The sequence below is a fragment of the Cupressus sempervirens genome, chromosome 5 (assembly GCF_028749045.1).
Source record: "Cupressus sempervirens isolate cs-2001-9-10 chromosome 5, ASM2874904v1, whole genome shotgun sequence".
Classification (NCBI taxonomy): Eukaryota; Viridiplantae; Streptophyta; class Pinopsida; order Cupressales; family Cupressaceae; genus Cupressus; species Cupressus sempervirens.
The window spans coordinates 45,061,878-45,086,397 of record NC_143122.1 but is presented as its reverse complement, the minus strand read 5'-3'; the positions used below and the strand labels follow the sequence as shown (position 1 = coordinate 45,086,397).

The 24,520-nt window shown below is 35.9% G+C and overlaps 1 protein-coding gene across 1 annotated transcript in view; it reads left to right on the top strand.

Moving 5' to 3' along the window:
• The window catches only part of LOC149554473 (glucuronokinase 1-like), a 133,153-nt gene that overhangs the window by 18,242 nt on the left and 90,391 nt on the right, over positions 1 to 24,520 (top strand). Inside the window, exon 2 of the mRNA XM_089828528.1 lies at positions 7,927 to 8,076. Coding sequence (XP_089684654.1) covers positions 7,927 to 8,076 — 150 coding nt within the window. The remainder of the gene's footprint in view (positions 1 to 7,926; positions 8,077 to 24,520) is intronic.

Below are 24,520 nucleotides of genomic sequence, written 5' to 3'. Positions count from 1 at the left end.
TTTGAAATTCATGTCTTCTTGAAAATAATCAAACCTCTTCCTTTTACTAATACTATTGGAGCCTTTTAACACAAGCTTTCAATGATTAGATTTATCATTTGTTGCATATCCTTTCCGAACTTTATGTTAATTAGCACTTCAATATTTCCACCAATCGCTTTTTCTGTTTGGTTTGCGATACATGCATTTATCAAAACTTCTGAGGACATCTATGTAGGAAAGGTTTTTGTGCGAATGACATGCCACATAGATTTCGGCTCATTGATCTTTGATATCATATGGTTTTCCAAATATATTTATCGCATATTATTTATAGGGCTCCATTGTGACATTTCTGTCACAGGGATCATCGCGTTTGGCTGATAATGATTGCATCATATCACTATGTCTTATTCTTGACATCGTGACTCCCCCTCACACTTCATTGGTCGCTTCTATGAACCGTATTTGTCTTTCTTTTGGCGTTTATCCCTCATTGCATACATCAGCGACAAGTACAACATATGATAATCATTGTTTATGTTATATATTGCTCAGAATCATTTCTACCTCTGCAACATCCTTGTTTTTTGATGTGCTTTGGAATAGACTAATTCACTATATTTGTATTTCATGACTCCTTCAATGTGATGCCCCGCCCAGGAACCCAAAAGAAATTAACCGAAAGCTTCACTAAGTTTGCCAAACTTTTTTTTTTTTTTTTAACAACAGATAAAATATAGCGGAAGCAATATTCACATACATACCAACCATCATAAAACATATTACATCTATTAGGGGTCCTATGACGTTGAATCACATTTACATTTAATTAATACTAAATTCAATATATAACAAGTCCACATCAAAGAATAATTACAAGTACAAATCCATTTAAATAATATATAATTATATCGAATGCCACTTGGCAATAATCAGAATGCATAATCATCCACTGTACAAGTCACAGGGTATGAAAAGCTCAAAGAATATACATCATGAATATAATACATCATCTCATAAGATCTTTGATAATCAAATACATACAACAGAGTATAATCATCCACAAGATCAGGTAGAAAGGAACATCTGCACAAACACATCTAGCTGTTGGATCTCAATGGTATAAGAAATATGCACTACCACCTAACCTTGTGGAACGTAAATGGCCCACTCCCACCGCACTGAGCAGATAAACTCAAGTCCCATACGGATATCAATCCACAAGTCAAAACCAACATCTAGGTCAACTATCTCAAAGGGTACGAAGACACAAGTAACATCTAAACCTAGAGGCAACAAAGAGACGTAGGAAATCTACTATGTAAGTGGGCGAGTGTGATTGCATGAGCCAACTGTAAGGTTATCTTGGCAGCCTCTCTGGACTGTGGCCCCCTAGTGTCTCTATGGGGCACCAGTATCCTTTTGTACAAACAAGGCATACCAATGAAGCAAGGTCGCAACCAAGCATCCTCTCTGCTCCCATCCTAGCTGTACCAGCACTCGAGGCATGGGTGAGGAAAAACAATGACTCTTATTAATTCATTTTAAACCCATTTAATGATATGTTATCACTTATTAAAACAACTTATAATGGGTCACCCAGGTAGCCACTTTGGGATCCAACCTCCATTGCAAGCCACTTCCCAATGTACATATAGATTACCTACCCTAGGCTCATAAAAGAATAACTCATAAGATCACAGTTTCTACCTCAGTCTTTTACAAGCAACTGGAAAGCACCTATAGATAGAACACAACAATCACCTCAGTCATTTACAAGCAACTGGAAAGCACCTAAAGACAAATCATAACATTCACCTCAATGCTATGCAAGCGACTGAAAAACACCACAAGACAAAACACAATAATCACCTCAGTCCTAAACAAGCAATTGGAAAGCACTAGAAGATAATCGAACGACAGCTCAAAGGTTACAACAAGAAAGTCACAAATATCACCTCAGTTCTATACAAGCAACCGGAAAGCACAGACAAGCACTGATCATAACTCATCATAGAAACATGTGACACATCACCATGGTCAAGTATAAAAGGTCGTATACATAACATCATCACAAAACAAAAACCCCCCAAGCCTCTGGTAAACATCCTGAATGGTCAACTTACTAGGTCAAACCCGGAACCCAATATGAAATACAATATACATCTCAATAGAATTCTAACCATTGTTTTCATAGTTCATTTAGGTTTTCAAAACACAAAGATTCAATAAACAAACAAGGTTACAGTTTTTCATTTTTCCCTAGTGTTGATTTGCTAATGTTTCCAAGTTCATAAGAATAATAGATTCAAAAATCTTATTAAAAGTCAATTAAATATGACATTGAACTGTTAACCAAAACCCGAGTTTACCAAAACAATCAATTTCCCAATTACAGTTCACAAATTTACTGTACAAATACATTTTAATAATAAATTAATTAAACACATTAATTAAATATTATTATAATTAAATCAATAATCAATAATCATTAAATCATTAATGATAATAATTATTTATTCATTAATAAAATAATTTATATTAAATTATTAATAAACAATTATTAATCTATAAATAACACAATAATAATTAATAATCTAATAATATTAATAACATTTAATATTTAATAAACATATTTACTCATTATCAACTTTTAATAAATTTAAATCACATATATTAAAATTTATTATAAAAATTAATAAAAAGACATTAATAAAAAACAAAATTTAATAAAACCTACAACTATCGTCGGCTTAGGCAGCCTTGGCTGCCGGCTGGTGGCAGCCCTGGCTGCCTTTGCAGTGGCAGCCAAAGGACTGCAGGAAGAGGGACGGGGAGGTCATTGCCCCGATTCCTCTTCAATTTTTTTTTTTTTATATATATTATTTTAATAAAAAAGTAAAACAAACAACCCCCCTATCCGTACAAAATCGCAGCACAAAAACACATATCCCTATTCCAGTATAAATTAATTTTTTTTTCTTTATAATTTATATTATAGATAATTATATAATTATGTATAATATATATTTTTTAAAGATTTCCCAAATTAAATTTGATAGAAGAAATATGGAAGATCAATCAAATTTGTATAAAACAATCTTGATTCCTTTTCCAAACCCTACTCGTATCAAAATACAGTTCTCTAAAAGTTTACAAAACGAGGGTTTCTAATTCTCCATTCATATACAAATGATCTTGAAACAAAGAGCAATGAAATTCGCAACAAGGGTTTCAACCCAATTTATAATTCTGAAAATAGAATCCTCAACAAACATGGAGAAGACAGAGAATTCAAAGATTGAGAAACTACTGCACAAACCCACAAGATCCTACCTGGGTCTGATGCTAAAACAACGGATGCACGAAACTTGCAAACAATTTCCCCTTCTTTCGAAAACTTTCTTCTCGAAAAATTTGCTCCTCCAAATCTTGGTATCGAGAAATGAACTCTAATTTCCCGATAAAGGGTTTTTCCCCAATTTAGGGCTTCGATTGTGCAATCATGCGAAACCCCTTTTTCTTAATTACTTTATTATGTTTTAATTTTTATGTGCAACTTTTTTGCAATTTAATTAAAATACCTTTATTAAATCAATTTCTTTCTCTGTTTAATTAATTCACGAGATGTTTTTGATAAAATGTTTACTAACTTAAACAACAATAATATTTAGAGTTTATCTTGAAAATGAAACTCCTAAATATATTATTATTAAACTAAGTAAATATGATTACATCAAAATTAGAACTTTAAATATATCTTTAAATTTAATTCTTTTATTTAATTAATCTCTCAATTAATTAAATATAATTAAATATTGAATTTTTTAATGATATTTCCATTAAATTAAATCATTAAATACTCTTTTAATTTGATTTAATTATAACTGAAACCACAATAGAGTCATAAGACGAACTACGAAAACCCATCATAAAGAACATAACACAGATTCAAACTCCAGGGTCAAAGTCACGAATTCATTTCACTTGACGAATTCAGAAGGGTAAACAACTCAGATACTTGTCCTACTTTCTAGGACAATTGGCTTAGGGTTAGGCTTTGGACTCAAGAATTATCTCCCCTCTTTTACTATTGAGATATTGCAATAGGGCACACTCATCCTAGCAATTCAGGAAAGTCAATGTTTGGTGCCTGCAATCTGCATAAAATCCACGCATGTACATACACATATAATCTAAACTAAACAGGCAATGGCGGGAAGTGGTGCATCATGTAGATCCCGACTAGCAGGTGACTATGACTTCCTCCTTCAACCACATCAGAAATGTTAAACATAAACTAAAATATACATGTACACCATACACATGCAAGTATGGGGCGAGTAACCATAAAAACTGCATATAAATCACATATCTAACTAGCATCATGAGATAATTGAGAACATTGTATGAACATACATATATCATCATCGAAATAATCATGAACACATGAAATAACTAAGTATCTCAACACATATATCAAGTAGCTCATCAAATAAATCAACTAAGTATGAAATATCATCAAATCAATCTGGTAACTGAGTACTGCTAATTATAAAACATAATCATAAAAATGGCCTAAAAGAATCCGGCAATACAATTTGAAAAGTAAACTAGGGGTAGGCTTAACATCCAATAGATGAAACTATTATAACCTCACCATTTATCAGAGATGCATGATAACGAGCCCTCTAAGTCAGATACTTTCAATAGTATTCTTGTTTTCAGTGATACGTGCCCTTCTATTGTGTTCCCTCCTAATTCAGTTATGAAATTGTTTTGTTGCCTGTGTATCAACACCTCTTGTCTATGGGTCCATATGCTTTATATGCATACACCATTCAATATGTAACTTGAAATGAGTTCAGTTGTATATGAGGGTGAATTCTTGAAGGAAGAACATGGTATTCACAAAGTCATGATTCAGAAATTTGTGCAGATCATTTTCAGAATTCTCAAGTTCTTACATATTGCACCGATTCTGTTCTATATACATTCTTTCTGAAGCTTTGCATTCAGATTAAGGTGTTTCTAAACATATCTGGTTTGTTCTGATCCCTTGCCTGAACAGGACTTCAAACTACCGGATAACATGTCTTTTGGCATCAAGTCTGTTATTAGCAAGTCATCATCCCTATTTGAAGCAATTATGATGCCTGGATTCCATTCTGTCTTGTGTACCTTGAATTTGATCACAGTCAGAATTCGTACTGGCGTGTGCATGCTTGTGAACTTTTGAATGATTTGCTTTCTTGAGAGTTAAAAATTGTTTCAGCCAATCCCACTGTTGTGACAAGAATCTTTTGTAGTTCCAATTTCCTCTTCGTGCCTTCTTGATTCCACATGTCATATTTAGGCTCATTTATTTTCATGGGAGTGCAAATATACTTCCAGATCCAGTACGTTGAATACTTTCTATTGTCTGAAGCTGAACACACATAAAATAACATCTACAGTATATGCAACTCCAGTTTCCGTGATGTTACCTTTGCTATCAAAGGCCATGCCAATTCCATTTCTCCTCTGATTGGGATTTAAAAAGCTAATCTTGCAGGACTTTTTCCTGGGCTCTTTAGGAAGATTAACAGATGAAATCACATGAATCTGAAATGAGAACTTTTAGAACATAGAATATGTAGGAATAAGTAGGTAGCCACAGGGATTCATATGTACGGAAATATTGGGTCATTCAGGATTATTTTTTATTTGCAAATGAGGTAAACATGTGTGCCCTTGAAATTTCAACATTTGGTATATACTTCAGAACTAACTGTAAGAGGTTCAAAATGAGTGAACGCATTTATCTACTGGTGACAAACATGATGACATGAATATTTTTCTCATTTGGCATATGATTCCAAAGGCTGCAAATAAGATTTTTTGTTAAAATGGGGCTCTAGTTTTTGCTAAAATTTAGTTCCAACAAGTTCTCCAGTCACTGAGAACAGTTATCTTCCTCCCACACGACTAAGATTTATACAAAGTGCAAGAAGGATCATGAAACACAGAAAATAAAACAGATTCTCAACAACAAACATCCACTATGCTCCAATGAACTTCATTGCATAAACAAGATTATCTAACCTGGCTCTGATACTATGTTAAGTTATATACCCAGGGATTAGATAAACAACATAAGCAAACTAAATAAAAATGCACATAAAACACAAAAGATTTATCCTGGGAAAACCCTTCCACTTGAAAGGAAAAATCCAACCACACCAGCAAAATATCCCTTTTATTGATCATAAAATAAATGAGTACAAGGCTTTTCACTTGATCGATTACAATATACCAATCAATCATATAAATAGATTGCATAAGACTCTTCATCTTACACATGAAGGTCTTTGAGTCTCAAAAAAAAGACCCTTCTAATTTCCACATATCAAACGCTTCATATTTACATACGTATGCCTCTTCGCATGACGTATGAGTCTATGACACGTCTTTTTGCATAATATTAATTCATATAATCCCAAATATCTTTTTCTGCTGAAGATGGCCATAATGGTCATAACAAACATGTTTCTATCTCATAAAATCAGAGATAAAGATCTCTATCGGAGCTACAAACTTCAACAGTCTTAATCTATGCCATTGATTGTACTGGATCAGATTTTGTAGGAGTTTGAGTAGATATATGTCAAATCATGTCCGGGCTATGTACATTCTCGTAGTTGATACATATAAAAAGGCCACATGTGTAGGATTCACACATGAACGCATATGTGCACTATAAACATGTCCATATTTACACACTAATGTGTAGATACAGATTATACACATGTAATTGTGCAGACCATTTAGAAAGTTATTTACAATCTATGTATTGACGCATGGGTGTGTATATACTGTATAACTTGTTTGTGTCTATACATGTGCTTTTTAAAACTCACACATTTATGGTCTATGTATCTTTGTGCCACATTTGTAGTCTATATATACACATGCTTATGTATGTGCTAGCATGGTTCAAAATATTGGGAGCTTGCTTGCATGGCAGTAAGGCTTGTTCAGTTGCGTGAAAACTCATTGAAGGGTCTTAGGCAAGTGGTCTCTAGGTAACTTGCAAGCACCCCCAAGTCCACACTAAAATCTATCTTTTTGGGGGAAGAAAACAAGCACCAAGGATAAACACACAAAATTTATACTATTTGTGTTTTCAATTTTTTGACAACATTTCGTTATTTTATTGATGATCTGTAAAAAGCAATAAAGCATAAAAAATGACATGCTCCACAGTTTCTTGTGGCCTTGAAAGTCTTAATTTGCTTGGTGGTGGGGACTGTGTCCCTTGATCCTGCACTGTATTCTCCTCGACCTTGGAGGAATCTATCTGTCAACCTTGTTGGGTGCTGCTGCTCCCAATTTCTAACTTAGGTTTTAAAAAGCTAAAAAAAATTGTTGTGTGCCTTGGTTGATGGAAAGCAACATTTTTACCCTCATTTGGCTTGGAATAAAAAAAACCAGCATGTTTCCCTTGTTTTTTGAATATTTCAGAATTTTTTAGTTTCACAAATTTTCCTGAAGTAATTGAATTCCGTTATACTCTTGGTTTGCCAAGTCATTCCATATTCCAAGTAATGCATCTATGATAAAATTAGAATGTGTTCTCTACATTCATTTTTTATGCTACACATTCATTATATAAGTTTACTTTGCAAATTCATATATTTTTATTATATGCCAAATCTCAAGTCTGGGTCAAAATTTAGGCCTGCGGAGTTTTTCCTGAGATATAGTTTTTGAGTCATGTGCGACATATTCATGTTTAATCCATGTATATGCATGCATGTTTACACAATACGTGTATATATTATATATTATTTTGTGGGGAGAATGTGAATATGATTTCTCAGAAAAAGTCAATTCACCTGGTATAATTTAAACTGGTACCATGTTTGAATCATAAGGCATAATTGAAGAATGGCTTGTTTGTAGGTCAGTAGGGTGGAAAATGAAGGCTATTATGGAGGGGTAAGGCTGCTTATGGCAACATGTAAGATGTTCGTCCATTATTGCATCGACCATAAGATTGATCTAAAGGGTGGCAATTTCACTTTGTCGTATGACACGAATATTCCTCGACAGGTATTCTGAATTATGTTAAACTAAGTGCAAGATCTACGTTCAAGAAAATACAAAAAATTGAAAGCATATGAATTTTTTTTTTCTTTTCGTTTCTAATAGCATTGCTAAATTAGTTTTAACTGTTTATCTAATTTTGCACAGATTAAATTTCATTGTGATGTTTATACATTGATCCTCACCTATGGATATCTGTAGTTAGGACAGAAATATAAGTGAGAATACAGTGGATCTGATTTCTGTAGGCGTGTCACAGCATGGACTCAGATGCATCTTTCAACCTGATTGTGGGACTGTTTCTCTTTTCATCTCTTTTGCCTGGAATAATGTCTTACATAGGGAGACTAAGAATTGAACTAGTTACTGCCTCTTTCAGAATAGGAGATTAAGTGTTGTTATGCAGTATTTCTCAATATATCTTAAAGTCAATTGAACATAAGCAGATTAATTGTACATTAATAAATTCCCTCTCTTAGTACCAAGGTTCAGATTTTATCTCTACTAGCCTTTTTAGAAATATTCTTGTTATTGGGTGTAATATAAAGTTGGATTCTTCATTAGAAAAGGGTAACTTTTGCTTGATGGCACTGAAGCTTCCTTCTAGCTCTCCTTGATTGGGATTTCACCTTGTTTCTTAAAACCCATAGGCTTATCTCACAAAAGAAAGTCATGATACCTGAAAGATAGGCCCAATCGTGTGGACTCATGATGCGAGCCATAAATCTATCATATGGATACATGCCAAAGAAAATCACTAGTTAAAGTCACAATTTGACCCTAATCATTGTCTCCAGACCTTAAAGATAAGGATAAATCATAATACGGTAGATGTAAACCTATCTTGAATAATGATCTATGCACATAAATCATATTATGTAGCGTCCAGTAATTAGATTCTTCAAACAAGCATTGTAGTATACATTGTACATTGATTTGATACACTCTGCAACCTGAAGGAAAATGATAACAACAATTCTCATCCATAGTTAGCTAATCTATAGATAAACATGACCCACCATGAACATTGCACCATAAAAAAACTAGATTATCAAATTAGTTCCAATATTTCTTTACATTTTGGGTACGAAAAAAACATTGGAATAAACTGGAAAAACCTAGAAGTCCCAAATTTTTTTGTATTTAAAAAAATACGAATATATACTGAACAGACTTTCAAATTTTTCTTGAATCCATAGGCAAGACATTATTCAGGGAGAGAAACCCTTGAGTGGTAGAAAAGTTCATGCTGAAAAATCTTGGAATGCTTTTATCTTTTTTGGAACATTTTGTAAAGGAATCGTATTTATGATTTTATTTTGGAACATTTTATGGCAAATATGATTTCACATTGGAGCAAGCACACTTTAAATTTTCATCTATAGAAAAGACTACAATCGTTTCTCTGATATTTCTGATTCCTTTGATCCTATCTGTATAGCATCTTTGTGGTATGGTATGGTTAACATACCATCTACCTTGTAAATTCTATGTTATGGTTTCAACTTCTAACAGCCTTGGAAGGTGATGTCAGGCACTTACAGTGTATTGGAAAATTATTTTGTAATATTTATTCTCGTTATTGTGATGGTTGCACTCACAGTGGTAAAGGTGGGCTGTGAACACAATTATTAATATTGTTTTCCGTACATGTGGATGCCTTAAATGAGATAAGTTATGACATGGGAAGAGGATAAACGAGTGGCCTTTGGGCTTTAAATAAGGGCTTAAGAGAGGCAACGAGTGACTTTTGGTATTCTATCCCAAGATTGGGCCCCCAAGTTGGAGTGGAAGTATTGGAGCCCATGTCCTTTGGAATTCTGTTGAGGCAATTCAAGGTTTGGGGTTGTTTGGAATGAAAAGCGTTCTTTGGATACCTTGTTCGGTGGTTATGCAGCTCTTGCCTCTCTACAAATTCAGCTCTTTGGATGTAATTGAATGTAGAATTTCTCTCCAACAACAAAGATATGTGGGAGGCATTAGGAAGTTCTCTTTATAGAGGTGCTTCGATGTTGGATGCAAAGAGGAGAATGGATGTGTCTGACATGTAAATCTTGTTTCAAAGATAATGCATACTCAACTCTCTTTTTGATGGAGTTTTTTCCCGCAAGAGTTTCTACGTGTAAATCTTGTATTATCTGATGTTCTTGTTTTGCTTATCTAATTACATATGTGAGGTTTGCATTATTAACTATCAACTTAAGCAATTATGCAATGTCCCACGTGTTGGCTAACACCAAAGCTCAAGTGCACACCTTATGCAAGAGTGAAGTTATTTAAAGTGAATAACAAGAAGGAAAGAATCTTCAACTGCAATTGCACACAAGTGTCATATCACTCCTATTGCAAGCTTCACCTGTTTCCTCACTTCCACATTTCATATCTGGTGCTCTCCCAAGAGGGTAACCAATTACCTCATAAAGAGAACATGTATCCCACACCTTGATGTTTTCACCAAATATAATGCTACATCCAAGAATTGTTTTGTCACCCAACATAAAAAGTGGCTTGTTACATATCTTCTCAACACCCATGTCTAACTTTCAGTTATCAATGGAAATCACAAACTGATTTTGCAACGAAAGTGAATCGCCACTATGATCAATACCAAATTCATAAGTATCATTGTTGGTAAACAAATTTGTCATTGTGTTTGCTATTTCAAAACTAACCCTAATTGCTCTATGAGTAGTGACAATTGCATCATATCACAATTCGATCACAATCTTCCTTTGCTTTTGAGAGGGGCAACTCCCTCCTATGATGGGGTTATTTGGTATTTCTGTGTACTTTTAACCAAAACGTACAAGGAGAGAACAAAAAATTAAAGGAAATGGGCAACAAGAACCTTACTAGCAGACATACGAATATCAAGTAAGACTTCACGATCAACAACACATACAAGGGGGTTTAAGAACAAGATAATTTGGATATGCAATAATGATGTAATAGAAGAAACAAAATTCCACATACAAGGAAACAAGTAGCCTCAACACTTTCTAGCAAGATACTAGGGTATGAATGTGTTTCATCATTTTCATAATAATAAGTACTCAAAGGGATTCTTAGTTTAACATGAGAGAACTTGATAACAATAATTGAAAAACACAATTAAGAGATATGAATCAAATGCAGTCTTGGTTATCCTTTTTAAAATATACATTTTCAAAACTCTTGAGAACAAATTGTGTACATAAAAGTTCTTCAAAAGTCCCTTTGCACAATTCTGTTGAGTTTCTCCCCTTTTTCAAAAAATCTCCTCACATTACAATTTGCCTTTGTGTTTATAGGCATCTCCTTGATAACTACTTCTTTTCTACATTAGTAACTAACTTATTTTTGCATAAATTGAATGAGGTTATTGACCTTACAAATTTTGTGCAAAAAGGGTCAACTACTTGGCTTTGACCAAAACTGACAAACGTTACTATTACAAAATTGTAAGTTGAAACCTATACATTCTTATAAGGTTGAATTCTTGATCTTGATCAAGTAGTCACTGATACTTCTTTTGATTTGTCAGTTATTGGTTTGCCAAGAACTTTGTTTTCAAGCATATTTATTGCATGAAACAGTCCTACAAAACAAGAGCCATGTCAGCATACCCCATGAAATGCGGAAAGTCTTCCTCTTGTATTAAAACTTTATCATTTAATGTGATGCATATAATCATCTTTTGATGATCATTTGGATGTATTTGTACTCAATGGATAATGTATTTGTTATGCTCCTTGAATGTATTTATTAAATCAAGCATTTTGATGGATGGATGACATATAGGTCAGCATCCTTGGATAATGTCATGTGTTGCATTCTCTAATGGATAAATATTGTTTAATCCTTGATTATAGTTAATGGAATGATTGTTGACTATTCAAATTAGGGTTTCGCTTGTTTATTTCCGCATTTCTAGCAATTTGATGATGTGGCAATTGCTTAGCAGGACATGGTTCTTATATAAAGTAGGTGCCAATTTAAAAATTGCAATATTCCCCGCTAGCTCACTCATTTGGTTTCCATGATTATGTAACTCAACAATTTCTTCAACATTGTGCACATAGTTGGGAAATTTGCCAAAGCCAAAAGCTCACCAAGAATGCTTTGCAATGTCAAGAAAATTGTTGCAAACCTTGTGAAACCAAATCTCTCCAAATCTCTCCCATGAGTGTGCTCTCTCATCAAATGTAGAATGCAAGGGTGATTGTAGATATGTTTTGTGATCCGCCTTCCATCTTCCACAACTAGAGTCACCCAATCAAGATTTCTTATGCCCTTCAAAAGAAGGTTAAGGACATGTGCTGTACGAGGTGTCTAAAAAAGAGGTGGGTGCCTTTTGTAGAGGATTCTTCTTACTACCACATGCTGCTGCATTATCTATGATGATTAGCACCACATTCTCCATTCCAACTTCCATGACAACATTCTCCAACATTAATGCCAATGTGCACTTTTCACCTTATTGGAGGCATCAACCAATTTTTAGAACACCACGTTGTCCTTGCGAGCAACCAAAAAATTAATAATGGTCCAGTTTTTGTCATTTGTCTACCCATTGGAAAGAATGGTGCAACTAATTTTATTCCACTCTTTTTTTTGGCTCCTCCACCACTTCTTTTTTCCTATCAACTATATATGTGAGAAGCCTACAAGAACAAAGTGAAATTAAATATCAGTGCACAGTTTTGATTTTATAAACGAGAAAAACATTTAAAATTTAAAAATGAAATCAAGTGGACTATTTACCAGCCTCCCACCTAAATTCTTGCGAAAAGGGGTGTTGTACCATTTTCCTACAACTGTCACTTAATTGCTAAGTTACCAGATTCTCTCCAGGAACCCTCAAAGTCTCGTTCAATTTTGTACAAAGTCTGGTCCTTGTCAAATTCTCTCCAAATTCTCTTGCAGAGTAGCAAATTTGCTGCAAATTCTATTAGAGGAACCTGGGTAGAATTTGCAACGAACTTTGAAGAATTCGCTGTATAGAACTGGGTTGAATTTGGTCTTGGAATATTTTTTTAAGACTTTTTAAAGTGTTTTTTGACCTGTCAACCCTATTGTGACCACTAAAAAGACCAAAAAAGATGTTTATATGTCATTTGTGCATTTGTGTATGAAAATAAAAACTTGCTTATAAAGGAAACCCAAACTGACAATAGGTGACATCTAAGTTGATGATTATAGTATTACGGAAGTAATTGGTAAAATACTTGCTTGTTATTAACAGAGACCAAGAGGTCAATTTATACAAAAGAATAAAGCGATGTTTCCTTAGGAAACTATAAAAAAGAATAGAAATATTCTATTCTAACAGATAAAGCTAAAAAAGTGAAAGTTAACTAAAGCTAATTAGATATTTACAATAGATATCCATTTACTAATAATAGACGACTTATCTATTATTGTAATACCCTCCCTTAATGGTTAATCTATCTAGAACATAAAGCTGTCCTCTGAATTTGACAAACTTATCAGGACCAAGAGGCTTGGTGAGAATGTCTGCAGTCTGATCTGTGGTAGGAACATACTGCAGATCAATAGTCCCGTCTTCAACCAACTGTCGTATGTAATGACAATGAACATCCACATGCTTGGTTCGTTCATGGAAGGCTGGATTCTGTGCTAACTTGATAATGCCTTCGTTATCAACAAATAGAGTAGTCGGTCCTGCTGGTGACATCAGCATATCCCCAAGCATCCGACGAAGCCAAACAGCTTCACATCCTGCCTTAACAGTCCCTCTGTATTCAGCCTCTGTAGAAGAGAGAGAATTTGTTTGTTGCTTCTTGCTGGTCCATGTGACTGCACCGGATCCCAAACTGAACACATATCCAGATGTTGACTTTTTATCATCAATAGAGCCTGCCCAATCTGAATTTGTGAACTCACTGAGTTTAGGATTAGAACTTCGAGAGTACAGAAGTCCATAATCTGAAGTGCCCTTCACATAACAAAGCACACGCTTTGCTGCCATCCAATGATCAGCCTTAGGAGCTGTCATAAAGCGTGAAATATAGCTGATTGCGAAGCTAATATCAGGCCTAGTAGCAGAGAGGTAGATGAGGCTACTTACTAGTTGCCTGTATGTAGTATCATCAACGGAAGGAGAATCAGACTTTGCTGATAACTTGAGAGCTTTCTCCATAGGTGTAGATGTAGGTCTGCAATCTTGCATTCGGAATTTGTCTAATAGGGCCCTGACATATTTGGACTAAGAGATGAATATACCAAAAGATTGTTGCCAAACTTCAACACCTAGGCAATAATGCATGAGCCCAAGGTCAGTCATATCAAAAGATTGGCATAAGCTCTGTTTGATTCCTTGAATCAAAGATACCGAACTGCCAGTGATGATTAGATCATCCACATAGATAACCAGAAGGATGATGTCACTGTCAGTAGTCTTGATGTACAAATTTGAGTCTGAAGAACTCCTCTTGAAGCCTTGATCACTGAGGTACTTATCAATCTTGATGTACCATGCCCGAGGGGCCTGCTTCAAACCATAGAGAGCTTTTACTAATTTGAGAACCTAATGGTCTTTATCGACAACCTTGAAACCAAGAGGCTGCGTTAAGTAGACCTCTTCATGGAGATCACCATTCAGGAAAGCACTCTTTACATCCATCTGATGGACTTTCCAGCCAAACTGTGCTGCCATGGCTAGGACTAATCTGATGGTGCTCATCTTTGCAGTAGGAGCAAAGGTCTCCTCATAATCAATGCCCTGACGCTGAGAAAAGCCCTTTGCCACCAAATGAGCTTTGTACTTATCCAAAGTACCATTTGATTTGTATTTGATTTTGTAGACCCATTTGCAGCCAATGGGTTTCTTCCCTGGTGGAAGATTAGAAAGGACCCAAATGTTGTTCTTCAGCAAGCTCTGGTGTTCAGATGTCATGGCCTATTCTCACTCTGGAATTCCTTCAGCCTCAGAATATGTTTGAGGTTCAAACACATTGTGAATGTTGGCCATAAGAGCAAAGTTAACAGAATCTGTAGTATTGCTCTTTTTCCGAGCAGTTCTTCCATCTACGAGCTCATCATCATGAAGATTAGCAAGTGTCTTAGCCCACCACTTAGGCCGGATAGGAGGACCAACAGTAGTACTAGGAGATGCTTGATTAGTAGGATCCACATCAGAAGAAGCTGGATCAAACTCAGGTGAAGCATCTTCAAAACAAGGTGATCCTGCAGGAGAAGTCGGAGGAGTCTGTATAGGTATCACTGGAATAACTGGAGCTGCAGGAGCTACTGGAGCCCTCCCATCAGGTGGACCTAACGGAAGCCGAACTCCCAAATCATGTGCTTGCATAGGCTGGTCTGCTGGATTAGGAACAGGAGAAATAGGCATGAATGGTCCTCGTTGCTCATCAAAGACTACATCACGGCTGTATATAAGATGAGATGTCTCAACATCAATTAGGCGGTAGGCTTTGTGAAGACTGCTATATCCAGCAAGCATCAGTTTCTGACTCTTGGCATCCAACATGATGCATGAAGCATCAGGGATCCAAACAAAAGCAAGAAAGCCAAAAACCTTCAGGTGATTGATTCTGGGCTTGCGACCTGACCAGGCCTCTTTCGGAGTTTTAACTTTGACCGCCACTGTGGGTGATCGGTTCAACAGATAAACTACAGTGTTAATTGCTTCTGCCCAAAACTGCTTCGGAACATGTCTGTGTTCGAGCATGGAACGAGCCATCTCGGTGATTGTCCTGTTCCGACGTTCAACTACATTGTTCTGTTGTGGCGTGTGGGGTGTGGTGAACTGGCATTGGATGCCATGTGTATCCAAGAAGCTGGAGAAAACATTAGAACAAAATTCCCCCCCATTGTCTGATCTAAGAGTAATAATAGATTTCCCAGGCTCTTTTTCAACTAAAGGTTTAAACTTTTGTAATATAGTAAATGCATCGGATTTCTTTTCAAGGAAATACACCTACATTTTTCTACTGAAATCATCTACAAACAACAGAAAATACCTGTACCCAAGAACAGGAGGAGTGGCCATAGGGCCGCAGATATCAACATGAACAAGCTAAAGTACCTGAGAAGCTCGCCAAGAATCGCCATTGGGGAAAGGTGTGCGATGTTGCTTCCCAGCCTGACATGCGTCACAAACTCCAAGGTGTTGAGTTTGAATCTTTGGCAAACCAAGAACAAGCTCATCTCGAGCAAGTTGTGAGAGATGATGCACATTTAAGTGCCATATCGCTGATGCCAAAGTGTGCTTATGGAAGATCACCGAGCAGCCATAGCTAAGTCCTGAGAATCATCAGAATTAGTAAGTCTAAAAAGACCATGATCCTCAAGACCAACTGCAACAGTAGACTTAGTCGCTCGATCAGTGATGGTGCACTGATGTGAACTGAAGGTGACTGCCAATTGTGGAGAATGTCGCAACAACTGACTGATTGAGAGTAGATTTAGTTCCATCCCTGGAACGTAGTACACATCAAGGAATATGAGATTCCTCCCAACAGACTGAATCTGAATGTTGCCTTTACCGACAACCGTGTACACTTCTCCGCCACCAAAAATAACAGAATCTGAATAAGATTGGTAGTCAGTAAACTAGTCTCTGCAGTGAGTGAAATGTCGAGAGGCACTTGAATCAATGTACCAGGCAGACAACTTCACATGATCTACAGGTCTCTTAGCCATAAAGGCGCAAAAGGCAAATTTTTCTTGCTTAGTGTGCTTTGCACTGTTCGCTTTGGGTTGCGAACCGGATTGCTTAGACTGGACAGCTAAGCGTTTTCGACATTCAACCTTCATGTGACAATAGTTGCATTGAATGTTCTTCTTTTTGGTACCATCGGATGCTGGAGCAGAAGACTTTTGCTGAGATGGTTGTTGAAACTTGCCCTTATCCTTCTGAAAGGATTTCGCAGCAAAGGCTTGCTCAGTGGAGTTGGAATTGGAGCTATTACCGAACTGTTGTTTCCACCGATCTTGCTGAAGCAGCAGGGTGTAGAGATTAGTGAACTTTAGATCAACACTAGTAGATGTGATGTTGGGAGTTTTGATAAAATGCTCATAGGATTTTGGTAAACTCCGAAGAGTGATTACCACAATATCCTCTTCCTCCATCTTGTGACCAATGGCAAGTAGCTGATCACAGATTTCCTGAATCCGATTCAGGTGTGCCTGGAGCGTGGTCCACTCATCCATGACAATAGAAAACAGAGTGTTTTTCAGAAAGAAGGCTCTGCTCTTGTCAGAAGTCTCATGAAGACCTTTGAGGTGTGTCCAGATTTTTGCCGTTGTTATTCAGATCCCATGTATCTTGATCAGGACCTGGAGAAGTCGAATGCTTCGTAACACCTAGAACAAGTTGATCGGTGTTCTGATATTCTAGGTTCCCTAATTGCGACCATTGAATTTGGAGTTATGCTTGAGCAGAATATTTGTCAGAGATGCCATGGTACGTCTTTCAATGAAAATCTGTGAAGGCATGTTGTTCGAGGCAAAAATATGGATGACCCAGAAGAGAGCTCGAAAAACTTAGAAGGAATATGTTGTTGTTTTCTGAATCCGCTGGCTCAAAAATTGAGGCACGAAAAATGAGGCACCTAGAAAAAACGGACGACAACCTAGTTGAGCTCTTGAAAAACCCACCAAGAATCTGCAAAGGAAAAAAATTTCTGACCCCAAAAATTAGGGTTTCGAGCCAAAAAACCAGTCAGTGGATTTGAAGGTCAAAGCAATAGAAAAATGGTGTTTGCAGGTTTGAAAAAGACGATTTTGATCAGAACAGGGGCATTTTTGCCTGAGACAGCATAGGCAAAGAGATTTTAGCATAAAAAATTGTGATTTCACCCTCGAAAACGCTGTTCCTTGACTGCAGAAAAACAAATGCCAAAACTGAAACCCTAGCTCGCGATTTTCAGATATGATGAGGATCCAAGTTGCAGAAAAACAACTTCCAGATCTTTGATTTTCAGCAGCTGAAAAATGACAGTGAACACATGAATTCTTCAAAAAATGGAAAACCCTAGATGGGTTTTTGAGAAATTGCAGAAAAAATTCCGAAAATTTTGAAGCAAATAATTTCAAAAAAGAAATTATATAATTTTTGAAAAAACTTCAAGTATTAGCTCTGATACCATATTACGGAAGTAATTGGTAAAATACTTGCTTGTTATCAATAGAGACCAAGAGGTCAATTTATACAAAAGACTAAAGCGATGTTTCCTTAGGAAACTATCAAAAAGAATAGAAATATTCTATTCTAACAGATAAAGCTAAAAAAGTGAAAGCTAACTGAAGTTAACTAGATATTTACAATAGATAACCATTAACTAATAATAGACGACTTATCTATTATTGTAATATATAGAGGAATGTCTTTAAAAAGATATGTTATGTTATGTCGGCATAGTTGTATAACACATTATGTATATCACGATTCGCTACGTATACAATGTTCTTCATTCCTTTCTATTGATACATATCAAGTTATAACCCCGTAATCTTCCATTGTTGGTTCCTATCTAAGTTAAAATAAATTCTTTGGTTTAGCTGGTGGCATCAACAATTAAAATAAAAATTCCTCAAAGATCTATACTGTGTTGGGTGCTACATACTAGAAAGTTGATGCCGCACAAGGTGAGTCAGAGATATAGTTATTTCAGTGGTTCAGAAGTTCTCCATCATTATTTCAGGTGTGTGATTCTATTATTCCTAGGAAATGATCTGTTGTGATATTAGATCTCTGATTTGCTGTCTTGATCGCAACCTGGATGAATATAAATGTGAAATAAAGAGGCATGTCTCTTGAAGAGACATGTCTCTTTAACATATTAACTTATATTAGTTATAGTTATAATACAAGTAATATACCCTCAATATATTATAATTGTTATATAACTATATATATATATATATATATATCACTCTTAATATAAGTTAATCATTCCATATATAATATTTGTCATATATATAATATAATTTATCCGACAGAATTATAACATTAACAAAAGGAAATTCAGTTTTGGGTGTGATAACATATTTGAATATTTGAAAACACTGGCTTTGTGGATCATTCTTGGTTGTGTGTAGAACAAAGGTTCTTCGATTTTGAATCAATTGATTTTGCATGTCAGTATGTTCCTTTGGGACTTGGAGGTAAGTTAAAGATTTCAAAAGTTCCTTGGCTTTCGAATTTTTTCATTCCTTTGCATTTGATTCTTCAACATCTACTAATTTTCATCTTTCTCCTTGTTGTGCATTGATTTACATGCTGAATTCTGAGCATATTAATAAAAGTATTCATCTCTAGAATATTTAATATCTCTATGCCTTTTGAAGATACTTCCAGACCTAGCATTCTTCTCATCTTTTATTCTGCATGTTTTGACACATTTACAATCCTCCTTTGAGTTACTGTTTGCAAAACCCTGAAGTCTTGCTGGCACTCTCTAGGAATTTTAACTTCAAAACTCAAAATCAAGAAGCATTTCAAAATTGGAATCTTGAAGGACATGGAACAAAACTTGACCTAGGACATCAAAAACTATCTTTTCTCAATCGACAAAAGCAAAAAAAGGGCCAAGCACACAAAAGCAAGGGGTCCCATCTTTGATGGGATATGTGAATAGGTCACAACACAACTCTGATAAGCATCCACATTCTTTGCAATGCTTTGATATTTTGCATGTATCTCCATGAGGATTATTACAAATACACCATAACACATAATCTCTTTCACCTTTGGTCTGTGCTTCAAGGATTATGCATTCATGGCTCTGGAACTCCAAATTTAACACTGTAATTTGTAGATTGCTTGGAAGTTTTGAAGACCCCTTTCAACAATGAAATTTGTTATATCATGAAATGTCACATTTCATTCCTAGAAATGACATCCCTTTCAGACATTTCTGTCAAATAATTGTGTTGCATTGTCCATGAGTTCACAATTTTGCAGGCATACATGTTACCCTGTGCACTTTTAAGATGAACATTACTTAACATCCCCTTCTTCATTATACTTTAATGGATGCCATACTGTGTTCCACAGACCCCATTGGTGGTGCAGACTGAGAGGATGTTGGCATGAGGGTTTGGAGTTTAGAGCTGCACCTGCCTATACCCTGTTTTGAAGCTCCAGATTTGGCACACACAGGGGCTGTAAGAACCCTGCTGGTTCTACCTCCAGAAAACTCAATTTAGATGTTTGACATTTCGTCAAACAGTTGGCATGCAATGTTCAGATTTCTAATTTCTAAATGTATATAGCTACTGATAGCCTATATTTTCACTGTGCTAAAATTCTGAAAATATATTGTCAAAATGTCATGAAGAGTTTTGTGCAACTAGGGTTTCTCATATATTGTTGTCAAGTTTCCTTTAAAAACCGTAACCTAGCAGGTTTGTGCAATAATCCATTTCAAATTTTTGCCTCAACCTAGGATCATACAAATGTTCTAAGACTTGTGTCTCGTGCTTAACATTTGAAAAATTTCTTATTTCATGATCTAGTTGGTTTTAACCTTAGGTTTTGTGTCTAGCGGGAGATCGCAATTGATTTTCAAACCTTCCTTGTCTCTTTATGATCTCATGATCAAATTCATTAGCATGGAATCGTAAGTCTTAGGTTTTTAGTCTCCCGATGTTACAGTAAGGGTGTTTAGTGCAAGTAAAGTGGCAATTCATGGGTCTCTTGAGATAACGATTTTTAACACAAGTGTAAAGGCGTAAAAGTATTTTACATAGGTTTCGATCTTACGCTCATTTGAGAGTGTAGCATCGTAAGTATTTTTTGTGAAGATCAGTAGGTGTGACGATCTTACGATGAAAGGAGTAGAGTAAAAGCGTAAATGCTTTTCTATGGTGTCCCGACCATACGCATAAATCAAAAGCGTGAGATCATAAAGTGTAAAGTTTCAAGTCATATGATGCTTACGATCTGACAATGTGGGGCCTAGCACATAAGTGTAGCATAATTAAGCACATAAGTGTAAAGTCTTTCGGGGATTTGAAAAGTGAAAGATCATAAGATCACAAGGTGAGATGTAAAGATTCCTGCAGCTACGAAATAAGGCGAAGCGTAAGTTCGGAAGATGAAAGCGGAAAGGTCCTGATGCCACAATAAAGAGTCAAGTGTATGATCAGGAGATTAAAGTGAAGCTAAAGTTAGGGTCTCCGGGTTACGGTAAGCAATAGAGGTAACTGTTAGCATATGGTCGGAGTGTTAAGGCAAAAGTTAGAAGAAAAGTTCTCGGAGTTACGGTGGAGGTTTGTATAGCTGTTAGCATGAGATCGTAAGACAACAAGAGAGAGGCCTTGATGCTACGGGTATCATTGAAGCGTAAGATAGTAAAGTTTTCAATGCACAATGCCGATGTTACTTAAATGGTTGTAGACTGCCAGGCATGGGGTTTGTGGTTTGAAAATAACGTTGTAGGTGATGTTTCCAATCTCACGGTAAATTGATGAGCGTAAGGACATAAGGAATATAAAAGGGTTCTTCATTGATACGAAAAGGGATTGAGCGTAAGATTGCAAGCCCTAAATATAACATGGAAAAGATTTTTGCTTTCTCTGAGCTGGAAAAGGACAAAAAGGTTTTGACCAATAAGGTTTTAAAAGTACGAAAAAGTGCTAAGCTGGATAATTAAGTCGACGCTCCATGAGGTGATAGAAAAATTGAGAATTAAAGCTCGCAAATGCAAGAAATCAATGCAACAAAGAAGTTAATGAAATACATAGAGCACAAAAGACATTTTCAAGGCTAAAACAAAATACCATTTACAAAGCATGAAGAATTTGAGAAGTTGCAGAGCTTTCAGATCATATTAGCAGTCAAGATGTCAAAGAAAGAGGTAGAAGAGATTCAAGCTAAAGACATGGAAGTTGCAGAAACATCAACTTCAAAAGGAGGAAAGACTCAACAGAGAAAGCCGAATAAATATGCAGATGAATGGATGAAGATATTCCCAGAATCGTCAAATGCCATCTCTGCAAATAATCATTATTTCAGAGACCTGTACGCGTTCTGTAGAGATGCAATCTACCTTGGTGTTAATGGATATGAGTTGTTTAGATATTGTTACAACAATGGTTTGAGAAGATCCCCATCTGCAACCCATGGAGAAGAAATATGGCGAAGCTACTATTCCTAGAGGTATATGTGGATGTTGATTTGATGAAAGCCCTAATCAAATCATACAATTGAACAACCAAATTATTCCATAGACATGACGAGAGTATTTTGTGTACACTGGATTGTGCTTCGTTCATTGAAGCTTTTGGACTGGCAGGTCAAATGAGTGTCCCACTTGATATAGATGAACTTCAAGGAAAGTTCGAAAGAAATACAAGTGCTTATAGTGGAAAAGCAATGATGCATCATATCCCTATGGACCTCAAAAGGGTAGGAGATTTTCCTAAGAAGGTAGAGAAAATGATGCCCGTGAGCAAGTTCAAAAATTACTTTCAGAAGACTGTGTATGGTGTCCACAAGGTAGTGGGAAGTGATGGCTTTGATATGATGTTTAGATCAATATATATTATAGCCCAAGATGTGTAGGATGCCTTCCACAATTTGGAGTATGATTACGTGGGTTTCATCATTGAGAAGATGAAAGGACAGATTGAATTAGGACAGAGAGGAGAATTGGGGAATTTCAGATTCCACCATTATTCATTGTTGATGCATCTTATCTTATACAAGAATGTGGGATACATCAATCCGAATTTCATTGATCAGACATCTGATGAGAATGGAGAGCTACCAGTACAACTATGGACACAGGTATGGGATAGATATTACCATTACTTTGATTCTGTTTTGTTTTTCAATAATTTCAGTGTAGTAATAATGAAAATGTTAGACCCCAGTTTTTTTAGGACCTCTGAAATTTTGAAAAGTTTATTAAGAACAACCCTCTTGCCTGAACAGAAGAGATTAGATCACAATTGGGGTGACATCTTCTTGTTCCAAACTTTTTCTCCTTCGAGAGTTTTTTGCATGTCCCTAACCACCTCATGTATTACCAAAGTATATCCTTCCTAGGCTTGCAATCATTGAATTTCTATGACAGCTGATCATGGTAGATAGGGAGTACTTAGGGCCAAGATTGCACAAGGCACCTTTTTGTGTAGATGTTTCAGGATAGGAGACTTTTCAATTGGGAAAGAGTCTCTAGATCAAATTCATGTATTCCTTAGGCATTACAATTTATCCACTACCCCATATAGAATCTATGATCTAGAAAATTTCATGAAAATACCTTGAAAGAGATTAGAGGTTATGTATTGCCTAACACTAGGGAATTGCCCCTTGAAGATTTAATTACAAACACTGTAGTTGAAGGGGAAGCCACAAAAAGATTAAGAAAATTTGATGACATCTAGAGGGTGGAGAATGAATAGAAGAGGACAGACCCAAATTTCAAGGGTTTTTACTTGGATGTCCCATACTCCTATAGGCTAAGGAAGATGATTGAAAATTATGATGATATCATCGCACAAATGCCTAAGGAGCCAATAGGTGAAGAAGGAAGGGTAAACCCTGAGTCCCTTGAGCTTTATGTAGTTTTGAAAGTTGAAGAGGAGTCGGCGGCAGTGTTGTTGGCTCCTGATTTAACAGTTTTGAAAATGACCAAGAAACCAAACAAATGCATCTAAGGTTGGCAACTTCCCATGATGGATGTACCTAATTGCAATCTTGGGCCAACTATAAGGCATAACTCCTCCACTTCAGGCTCTGCCAGACCTAGGCGATTAACCTTGAGGTTCTAAGATATGGTACTAGTGCAATTTAACATAAATCTGAACCTAACATCAGCAGATTAAAAACCCCTTTTATCTTCTAACACTTACGCAATAACATAGGAATGAAATAACTATAGATCATAACCTATGAACCCATAAGCTAAGTGAGGGGTAATTCTTTTCAGCCCACTACAAAACATGAAAAACTGAATTGATTTTGATTAATAATGTTGAATTCAACAAAACCCCTAATATGCAGCAGAATGAACTTGTGATCCTAGAAACGATCAGTGCCTTATCTGTTGGAAAATTCCATGAATTAATCACATACATATAGATACCTGATACTTATTTATATATTCAGATATACGATCCATCCATTCACCTTGTAAATAGACATCCATGTTCAATCTAAATCTCATTCTTACATGATATCCCCCTCAATAAACTTGCAACCCTGCTGATTTCTTTGAAGCATTTACATAACCCCTTGAGCTATAGGCAACAATGAAACAACATATAGCTTTAAGGGATTGCAACTATGACCTATGCTCTTTGTTCAAAGATCATAAAACATTGAAAATTCACTGAGATGGGAGACGAGAATCAGAATGAAACTAATGAAATTCTTGCTCATTTGCATTCATTTCCTTGAAACAATACAATCAAATGCATGAAATCAAAATATGAAAAATAGCTAACATATCAGAACTAGCTGTATTTATCTTTC